This window comes from Hetaerina americana, unplaced genomic scaffold (assembly GCF_022747635.1).
Source record: "Hetaerina americana unplaced genomic scaffold, ioHetAmer1.1.p SCAF_1, whole genome shotgun sequence".
NCBI classification, from domain to species: Eukaryota; Metazoa; Arthropoda; class Insecta; order Odonata; family Calopterygidae; genus Hetaerina; species Hetaerina americana.
Genome location: NW_027286069.1, coordinates 27,758,169 through 27,770,202, shown reverse-complemented (window position 1 = coordinate 27,770,202; position 12,034 = coordinate 27,758,169). Strand labels below are relative to the sequence as shown.

General features: G+C 32.5%; 1 protein-coding gene across 1 annotated transcript in view; it reads right to left on the bottom strand.

Annotated features, from left to right (window-relative positions):
• Positions 1-258: 258 nt before the first annotated feature.
• Pkc53E (Protein C kinase 53E) overlaps positions 259-12,034 on the bottom strand; it is a 301,767-nt gene continuing 289,991 nt past the window's right edge. Inside the window, exons 12-14 of the mRNA XM_071587375.1 lie at positions 11,057-11,245; positions 8,976-9,116; positions 259-4,958 (exon numbers count right to left, since the gene is read on the bottom strand). Of these exons, the coding sequence (XP_071443476.1) occupies positions 4,806-4,958; positions 8,976-9,116; positions 11,057-11,245 (483 nt within the window). The 3' untranslated portion in view covers positions 259-4,805. The remainder of the gene's footprint in view (positions 4,959-8,975; positions 9,117-11,056; positions 11,246-12,034) is intronic.

Here is a 12,034-nt window from a genome sequence, read left to right as displayed (position 1 = left end):
CTTCATTTTAAAAATGTATATCAATACGGTAGTCAATGGTCTCATTTTGAAAACAGTTGGTGAAAATCTATTTTTGAAAAGTAGAGAGCGTTATATTTTTATGATAAATACATTCAGCCTATCATATATTTCAAATTACAAATTTGAGCCACAAGAGTAAAAAGGAGTTGTACCCACAACTACATATATATATATATATATATATATATATATATATATATATATATATATATATATATATATATATATATAATATATATATATATATATATATATCCTCTGTTTTAAGATGAAAGACAAGAAAGGTGAGATGGAACTAACCAGAGGAAAGGATATCCACTTGTCAGGCATAATAGTATGAATTTGTAATTTGATCAAAAAGTGTTTTAGGGAACAGCCTATAAAGCAAAGCTACCAGATTAAAATATAGATTTTCCTAATGCATTTAGTTTTTAATCAACATGAATGTAAGGCTATAATAAATATATCATTGACCTTAAATTCACATTAAACAACCAATTTTCAAAAATATGATGGTTGCTTTAACAAATTTGCCTTAAGTGTTACAAGTTATTCACACTACCACCTTAATTAGAAAGTTATCAATCGAGAGATCAACAAGACCACACATTAGAAAGCAAACATATCTTGCGTTCAATTAATGGAAGATACCACATTAAAGGTCACCTCATTTCAGTTAATTGTAACAGGCCCCAATATAATACTAAGTGGCAGCATTTAACAAAGAAAAAAGGTAAAATCTTAAATCTTCATAGCATAACACATTCATCTTTAAGATCTAATCCAGCAGTATCTTTAAAGTCCCAAAAAACATAGCAAAACTTTCAAGAATACCTACAACTGCATCATCATCACTGGCATTCACTAATATTTATCATTTATACAGGATTCACAATATAAAGTAACAGTATTATAAGCATAACAACATAGTATGTGTTATCAATTCGATTAAAAATACTGCTCACATGTTAACATTGGGGAAAAGTGTGTTTTAGACACCACAGAAATAGTAGTCAATTATATTCATAAAAACACTCGTCGACCTACCATAATGATAACAATGACATTAAAATTCATTTAAGTGAGACTTGAGTAATACGTTGATGAGAAATTTGAAGAATAATATTTTTGTTACATTATTTTCAAATAATTTCTTATTTAATAAAAGCAAAGTAATCTTTTAGCTTAAATCAAGCAATAAATTGCTTGACATTTCTAAAAGGCATCCAATCTCCGACCTTCTATGCACATGAATAAAGTATAGGTATTTACAAGATATGAAAAAACACTAAATTCAAAAATTAAATATGTGCCTCAAATATGGAAGAAGACAACAATATGGCTCACTAAGGTGCTACAATTAAAAATACTGTGGAAGTTAATGACATTTTGTCTTCATGGTAGTGCATGTTAATAATTATTAAAATTAAACTTTCGCGTGAATCATTACTCTTCCGACAGTTGCGATCATTTTATTGCCAATTTCATTTCCTTGCACACAAAAGATAAAATAAAAATTATTTCACTATACTGAAAGTAATCTCCTTAAGTATTTCTTGACTTAAACATCTTACGAACAACACTTTCCTTTCATTCAAGCATTATAAAAAATGATGCGAAAAAAATCACAGGCATTTCTTTTACCCAAATAAGAAAAATAGTGTCACTTAAACATTGTAAATGAAACTAAATATTCAATTCAAAGCCCATATAAAGTTTCACTTCAGTGAAAAACTGAGTTGCTCAATAAATGAAAAGAAAACCTTATTATTTTTGTAGTCTCTCCAAATGGGAAAATTTGCTATTAAAATGTTGAAAAGAATTGCCCCATTGAACTAATGAAAATTCATTGCACTCAATCTTTAAGATTCCAGGATATAAAATGTATTTGAGACTTTTAACAATGAAGTATTTAAATTATATTGCAAAAATAATAATCTAAAATGAAGAAAAATTCTAAAGCAGATCTGAAAAAAATAAACCTGGAGCCAGAGTAGTAACTCTCTATGCTTTTGGCAAGGAAGACTGTTCTTGTTATAAGTTGACTTCAATTTTAGGTCAAGCAGCTTCAAAATATGCAGAAATGTAATAATAATTCATAAAAAATGACAATTCACCACTCTTGACACACAGCCAAATGGTATTCACACATTATGTATGTACTTAGATAATTTTCCATTTCTTGAAAGTTAAAAAATCTTTCTTCATGCAATACACGATGCCCTAAAATTTTTTCTATTGATATGAGTTACAAAAACCCAGATAAAAGATCTTAGGAATGCTGTTTTATGTAATATGATGCAGAAATATCAAGAGCATGTTGGAATATTCAAAGTCTCAAGAGTCAAGAAAGGTAAAAATATGGCTTTACACAATTAGAGTGAACAATATGAAAACAGTGGCATTTGAATGCGTAATTATGAAAAATTGTGTCAATATTTAAAATTGCAAATCTCAAGGTAAACAGATGACATGGGTTAGTATATCTGATCTCAGATCAGATCTGTACGAGTAGTTCTGTTAGATGAGATGCCAAAAAGTGGCAAATTTGTGGAAATTCATCATATTAGAAGCTTCTGAACATTGAACAGAGTGTGAGAATGGAAACAGAAAAACACTGAAAAATATTACTGCGTAGAGTATTTAGGGCCAACAAACAAATGCCCATATGTTAAACATTACTAATTCCAAAATAATTGTATATTAGGTGAAAATACTTAGACAAAATTAAAAAGAGAAGAAATAAAAAATCTTTTAAAATTTGGATTTAACATGGACCAGAACAATAAGGAAAGCAATGGAATGATTTATTCATTTCTTCACATCCAACAGGGGTATTTTTTTTTAAATTCCAAATAAAAATGTCATCAGCATATGAATGGAATTCATTTCTCCCTTAATTGTATCATTTGCAATTGATACTTGTTATTATCTGAAGGCATCTGAAAAATGATGGTCATTTAGAATTACATTAAATTGCATGCATATGAAGTCTACTGATCAACGTGAACCCCTTTTGGATCGAAGTTTATTTTTATGGAATGCATAAAAAATTACCCCATTCCTTTTGAATTCAATGCCCTCTCAGCTAACAATTTAGGATAACATTTATTTATCAGTTGTCTATTAAATAAATAAATTTATAGAAGAAATCAGTTGTGTTATTATATCAGTCAGATCTAGTAGCATAAAAGAGATAATATCAGATGCCATTGTATCAAAACAGAACCAATGTCCATTGAGAAAGATTTTGAAAGCATTGTTCTGTCAGAATCTATTAAATGCACCAATACAAAGTGCATTAGAATAAGAGAAGATGTAAAATTATTTCAATAAAATGTTTCTTGTTATTTTAAGTTTAATTGTTTCAGGAAATGAGAAAATTCACCATATTGCCTGAGGCATTATGGAGAGCAAATTACTGGGAGTGTTATAAAATATTGCATTAATTTAATGATTAAAAAAGTCTGCACTTGCATTTATGAAATACTTAGTGCAATTGCACTAACTAGTTTATGCATGCATCTAATTTATTCAAACGCCTTTATAAATATAATTTTGCTGTTCTAAATAATCTTAGACCTGATGGAGTACAATATAATTTCCCTATTATAAGACAACCAACTAGTTACCCTCAAATTACTTGTTCAATCGCTTTCCGTGATTTCAGCTTGCAATTGAAAGATTATGACAAGTAATATTAATTAGTTTTTAACAATGATTCAAATGCATTATTGTTTAAAATATTGCTGGCATCCTCTGACGAGTTTCATCACTTGAAAAGTGCTTGGAAAGAAATATTGGCTATGCTCCAAACAATGCCACATGAAAAATATGTGGGTACCACCAAAGATCTACATGTTGTTTACAACTAAAAAATCGCAGGAAAACTATAATTACACTCGATTATTTCACCATGATAAATTGATGGCAGGAGCACTCACCTAAAAAGTTAATTTAAGAACCAAATTAGTGTCTGATAATTCCTTCACGAATATCTAAACCCCATTTTCAGACACTTTTATATCATGTCCACAACAATGATGTTGGACTGCAGCATTCAACCTGAATGGGAAAGGACTCATAATTTCAACAGACGGGAGCTGCATCACTTCAGTCTTTGCCATGTAATGCTGCCAAATAGCCTGCCTAGCCAAATAGCTTCACAAATGCACAAGAAACCATTCTAAGTTAAACACAACACAGCCTTACACTGGTGAATTAATGATGGCACACTATGAAGAAATTTAAAAAGAATGTTTCACCCTATTTGGTAAATGACCAGAGCCAAAGAGGAAAAACCTTACTTGGAGCCACTTCATCAACAGAACTTCCACTAGTAACAACTCAACTCAATTAGTTGAATACAAAAAGTTTTCAAATTTAGTTACACAATACATTATGCTTTCAAAATTGATTGCATATTGCACTTTCTCTACATACTCATGCAGAATAGCTAGTGGGCCTTTTGTGATAAAGAGAGAGAGATTACATCTATTATACAAAAATCACATGGTGTAATCCCTGGAACCCCTTCAAAATAAGCAGGTAGTTAAAAGAGCTACAACTAATTAAGAAGAGGCATGGTTTAGCAAAAAGAAAAATACTTTCCTGGAAACTCTCTTAAATCACTATTCAGAGTGGCTTCTCATGCACAAGGAACCCTCATCATAAAACTTGATATAAAACACAAGTGGCCATTTCCTCAGGCTCTTTTCAGCCTCATATCTTTGTGAAAATATTTTTTTCCCTGGGCAACTCTTGCTTCACATGTGCACTATTTCTTATACATGCTGCACATACTCTGGATTGAGGAACGAAAATCCCATGAACTCCGTCTGGTCCAAATTCATCATGAAGAGTTTATCAGTTGGTGTAAGATCTGTCTTCTCCGATGTGAACTGCTTATCAAAGTTGCTCACATCCTTACGGTGTTTCTAGAATAGGGAAAAAAATTCAAATTAACTCATGAAAAATGCTATACAAATGCTTTCTATACTAAAGTGTATAACGTATTTCAGACAAAGCATCCTGCAGGATTTGTGCCTGATGCTACTCTAAAATGGTTAAATACATTATGCCAATAAATATTCTGCAGAATGGTAATGCTGTTTGCTTTCAATGAATATCAGTATCTGATGCACATGTGTCAATAGGTCATTAATTTGCTTTATTTTTTTAAACACTTCCTTAATGCCTCAATGATTTTGAACAGTACTCGAGAAGAAGTTGTCTTATTATACATGGGATCAAAGAAGAAAAAAGTGAAAATTGTTTGTGAGTAGCCACAGATTTCTTTGTTAATAAACTAAAGGTAATAATAATCCCCATGTCATTTGACCAAAGCTACAGAATAGGTCCATTTAAGGAATTCAACAAGCATCCTTGACCCATCATAGTAAAGTTTATCTCGTATCAAGATAGAGATTAAGTTTGGAGAAAAAAAGAAACCTAAAAGTGAGCAGGGTTCTCATAACGGAGTCACTCACAGCTACCAGGAAGCGGTTGCTACTTGCCACAAAAGATCTCACCGGGCAAAAGAATGTATGGACCCAAGATAGGAAGATAACTATCTTAAAACCTGATGGCTCCAGGATTTTTGTCTCAAATGAAGATGACATGCAGCAGGTGAGTATTGATTATAGCTCTCACAATATTTCATCAAGTAGCGGACACCACTAACTCAGCGGCTAAATTGCCTCTCTTGCCTACCAAGAGTATTTTTGACCAACCGCTTGCAGATAGGATAAAATAATTTAATACAGTGATTTGTGACCTGCAAGTGAGTGCTCTCTTTACTACCATGAAAACATGATTCCCTCATAGTACCTTACCATGCAACACTCTTACCTCTTGGTGCTCGAAATTCCTGCCTTCCGTGCTTTGTGGCTCTACATTCTTGTCACTGACTATCCGGAAATTGCTCCTGATCTGCCTTCTTTCATTCTGTGCTAGTGACTTTCCACCCTATCTCCCTCCTGCATCTCTAACCTTCTATAACCTGTTGCTCCTAGATACAACTCACCTGTCCCTGATCTATGTTGCGAAGTCATTTAGTGAAAAGTGATTTAGTGTCAGTGCCCAGTGCTTTTCCTGTAGTTGTCTTAAATAGTGCCTCCTTTTAAATGGTGTTTTCTATTCTTTTTCCCATTAGAATAATCATCCCGCAGAGCTTTGTTTAGAAGTAATTTAGTGAAAAGTGATTTAAAGTCAGTGCCTAGTGCTTTTCCCATATCTCACTAATAGTGCCTTCCTTTTCGATTGAGTTTGCAGGATTTTTATTTATTTGTTTCCTGCAATTGTTTAGTCTTTCCGTAGTGCAGTGCTTAGTGCCTATCCCATCTATGCTGATTGGCCACTCAGTTCCTTAGTGCTTTACTGAACGATCTCGTAGACTACCTTAACAATTACAAAGTATCGCTATTAACTTACCAATGCTTTTAATCTTGTCAAAATTTGGATCTGAGCAAGTAATATTTTAAATTCTTTCCTGTTATGCTTCTGCTTATGTTGACTTAGATAGCTTAGCTATTTCCAGTATTATCTGAGAAGTATGGTGAACCACTCTTTTGGCTCCCAGGTCCCTAAAAACACTACCTCCCGGTCATCACCTGTAAACCATTACCCTTTCCCAAATTCCCTAACTTATTATCGCATACCCACCATCTTACCCCCACGGAAGGCCACCCAAAGCAATACCCCCCCAGCAACACCATCACCGCAGGATGCTCTCCCACTCCTTCCCACTCAAAATATCTTGACCCCCACAGGTAACATCGCTAATATTTGTCCCTCATACACAACTGAATTCCCTGATAATGACCTTGAGTCATCACATTTTACCCAACTACCCACAAAATACCGGTGCCGATTTTAGCAAACCTTTTCGCCCTTAACCCCTTTTGCACCAGAATTCTTCCCTAAAAGCCACCACAGATCCCTAAATCCTCTCACACTGGAATTCATCTCTTTCCAACTTGAAGGTAAAAATACGTCTCAAAGTCTTTCCTCTCCAACCATTGATCTACGTGAATGATACGTGCCTCCAAAGCAAATTCCTTAACAATCAATTAACCTTATGCAACATTTTCAGATCTCAACTTCATTCTTTTCAAATAATTCACCTCAACGCCCAAAGTCTCTCGGCACACTTTGATGAATTGTGCCAACCTGACAATGACGTTCATGCAATTTCCATCGCTGAGACTTGGCTTAAGCTTCATATGTCTACCACGTCCATCGACATCCCTGGCTACAACTTCTATCAACATGATCATATCGGCAAGGGTGGTGGAGGCATAGGTGGCTATGTGAGAAAAGATCTCTCATTCAAAATTACATCAAATAGTTCTTCCTATCAAAAAGTTTTACTGCAAAAGACCGGAGTTTGCGTTCTTAGAGTTAACCTTCAACCTACAAAAAATTCTTTTAGGCATAGTTTACCGCCCACCCAAGGTAGGTTATTTTTCTGACTTGGAAGAAGCCTTATCATCCCACATTCCAAACTATGACCATGTTATTATTACCGGTGACTTCAATGCCAACTTTCTTTCCTCAACTTATGACCCTAAAACAATTACTAACTCTATGTCATACCTCGGCCTTAGCATACTTCCCTTAGAACCTACCCATCATACCTCTTCATCAGCCACATGGCTTGATGCAATAATTACAGCCAACCCTGACATTCTGGCAAGGTTGGCTGAATTTCCGTCGAAATAATCAAGATATAACATGCGAGTGATCTTTTTATGTGTTCTTATACTGTTTTTTTGTTGTCCAAGTTTGTTATTCAACACTTCCTTGGTTACTTTGATGAAATCATACATACATACATATATATATATATACATACATATATATATATATATATATATATATATATATATATATATATATATATATATATATATATATATATATATATACATACATACATATATATATATATATATACATACATACATACATATATATATATATATATATATATATATATATATATATATATATATATATATATACATACATACATATATATATATATACATACATACATATATATATATATACATACATATATATATATATATATATATATATATATATATATATATATATATATATATATATACATACATACATATATATACATACATATATATACATATATATATACATACATATATATATATATATATATATATATATATATATATATATATATATATATATATACATACATACATACATACATACATACATACATACATATATACATATATATATATATATATATATATATATATATATATATATATATATATATATATATATACATACATACATACATACATACATATATACATATATATATATATATATATATATATATATATATATATATATATATATATATGATATACGACAATGGATTAAATGTAAGAAGGTCTCAATTTTGCCCAAATAAGGACCTCTATCTATCTATCTAATGGGCATGTAATTGTTACTGTGAAGATGTGAACCTTGTACACATTCAATGTACGTATGACAGTTTTAAAAAACATGCCTGCCTTATTTCACACCTATTTACTTAATGTGGTAGATCTAACAATGGAAAATAGACTAAGGATTGGAGTTACAACTGAAGATGTCATCATGTGATAAAGCCTTGGTTGTAAGCAATAAAATTTATGTTTAAAACTAATTTGCATATTTTAACATGAAAGAATTCCACAAATCAATGTTGCTGACCACTGATATACTCCTGTTATGATTTGAAACTTCTAATTTGAATGAGATCACTAGTGACTAACATAGACACTTTGGCTAGCAAGATTTTAGAATAATCTCATTCAGATGGAGAAAGCTGAGAAATTTAGTAAAACTGATTTCAAACAAAAACCGACTAAAATACAAAATATGGATTTTGTTCCCAAGATTAGCATACTCACAATCTTGGGCTTAAAAGGAGGCTGAACCTCTCGGTTCTCTATCTTCTCCCAGTCGATACGACGGAAAAAGGCATGACCACGAATGTCCTCCTCCCCTTTTGCTCCACAGCCAAGACGTTTCCCAGGGTTCTTTGTGAGGAACTAAATACAAGCAAAAATCATTAATTTACAACCAATATAGAACAGTGAAAAAAATTAATGTAAATTTAATTGTAATGTTCAATGAATGCTTCATTATCCCCCTAGTTTAAAAATTAAATACTTTAACTTCATAGGATATATAATTTTCTTGGGTGATTTACCACATGCTTATAATTAATTCATATTATTCTCCACTACTTTTCATATTATAATAATTACCAGGCATTAAAACATTAGAGCAAAAAACATTGAGGATATGAAAGAAAACTAAAAATATTTATTATTTTAACAAATAAGGCCAATAAGAGCAATGTGAGTGTATCCTAAGAATTGTTATCCCTGGGTAGGTAGCAGTTCATCTTAAGGCAAAATTAAACCACCATGCATTCATTGAGTTCTTCATGGAAACAAGTACCATCATTGGCAGCAAATGTATAAAATATTAAATATCACCTCAAAGAGACACGCAAGTAAAGACAGTCACAAGAGTTGTACTCTTTGGTGGAAAGCAGCATTAGCACTGGTGAGTAAGCACAATCATATTTGAATTACCATTATTACACTTAGTTTGCTGTATAGGAACATACAATTTCTAGGAATTATCTGGAACTTTAACATCATGTTATTTCTCTGACAAGGAAAATGGCATGATGATAAATGCAGCCATCTAAAGCTATCAGACAATGCAGACAGACAGGTAGCCAACTGCGATTAACTTCATGTGGAAAAGGGTGATTCCTACTTGGCACCCAGAAAGAGCCAATCAGAGCATTACAGGCCAGCCAGCATCTCCTATATATAGTGCAGATCACTTTGACCTCCAGGACTGAGGGCGAAACAGTTGTTTAACAATCAACCTACGCGACGGTATTTCCCAAGAGCAGCATGGATCCTTCATCAGATAGACATCTTGGTAGCCTTAGTATTAATTTTAACTTCACATAGTTGACAGTAATAGAGTTATAATTGAAAATTCCCTGCCGGGGAAGCACATATCACTCAAATATCCCTCATTCATGCAGCAACGTTGAAAATTCAAGTAGCAACAAGGTAAAAGATGAGTATTTCAAAATTCTATTTGATAGTCATCAGAGAATTGCTTGACAAGTGTTGCACAGAGAGAAGAAAAGCTGAAGGAGCAGGATAATTAAGGGATGACTTTTGATTATGCTTGAAAGAAAGGCACTTACTTGACATTGTAACAACTGTATTGATCAAATTGAGTAGCTTCAGACGTGATGTGGTGGAAGTAGAACATAATGAATAACTGATCGAAGCACTTTTCCACTTGATATAAAGTGGAAAAGTGCTTCGATCAGTTATTCAACTGTATTGATGCCTAAACTGATGCCATTAGAAAATTTCTTGGACTGCATATTGTGCCACGCTTCAAAATATTTCATCAGCAAAAGCATTATTGGAAGAAATAGCCAAATATATAACAAAAACACTAAAAAATATATATATAACTTTGTACTCAAGCAGTGTAAATCCAAAGTGAAGATCAAAAAGGAGAATGCAAGGTTCTACACAACAAGTAAAGAAAAAAACGGCAACATTTGATTATTGAGCATGGAAGGTTAAAAATGAAAGGAGGAATATGTGGATTGTCAAGCATGCATAAGTGAAAGGGCTAAATAAATAAAAATCTTAGTTTCTTTTATGACAAAGTTATACATAAAATCATTCATTATCTAGATTCAGTGATTTCACCTGCCATTTGTAAATACATGTACATGGTACATTAAATGTTTGTGGATCTTAAGGACGTATTTATTTGCATACATCAAAAGGCTGAATAAATTTGGTAACCAGAAGGGACAGCTGTATTGGATATTTATACTCCTAAGCATCATTTTACTTTCTCTTTAACACACTTCCTTGGCACCCTTAGAGAGAGATTTAGGACAGGAGTTACTAGATCAGTGATGGCTACTTACTCCTTTACACACTTCCTTGGCTTCCTTAGAGAGAGATTTAGGATAGGAGACACTATGATCAGTGATGGCTGCAAAGAGTTCCTCTTCATCCTCGCCATCAAAAGGAGGCTGGCCAACAAGCATCTCATACAGGAGGACACCATAGGCCCACCAATCTACACTCTTTCCATAGGGCTGGTATAGAATAATCTTAAAGAAAGATATAAGTGCAGCAATTAGCGCTTCAAAATTTCATGCATTAGTAAACAAAATGAAACTAAAAAGATATTTTTCCAAGTTCTTATTTCAAAATTTGTGAAGCCCTTCAATTATTTAGCACATTATATGAAAACATTTCCCAAAATATCAATGACTCTGGGCTTCTCCAGCTTTACCCAAGCTGTATGTTTTATTGGATATCAGAACTTCCTGGCAAACTACTAGTGGCCAAGGAAAAGGAACTGGTCGTCACTACACTCTCAAGTGTGGATTTCAGATGATGTTTAGTACTAGTATAGTAATCAAATATTGAATCAAACTTTGGATTGATCAATCTAGTTTTATAGTAAAGCCTCATTTTAATGGTTTAAACCCAAGAAGAAAAGCTTTTTATATTAATTCAGGACAAGGATAACTGTCTGATTTAAAATGATATACTTGCAGACTTTGAAAAAGAGTTACACATACAGTGAACAATATCACCAATAAATATTCTGAAACCTTCCAGTATGCTGTGCACTAATATCACAACACTAAATCATTAATATAATAATATTTTAATAGCTTTAAATGAGAAAATGCCACAAAAAGTGGGTATAGAACAATACAAAGTTTACAAAACAGACTTTGAAAATGAATGGAAATCTCCATTGAGAAGCAATAGTTATGCATCATCGGGCATTGACAGTATGTCTATAGTTTATTTTGTTTAAAACGAAATGTTTACTTGCAGAAAGTTTTAATTTATGAATGCTGAAAATTAATAGAACATTTTAATCC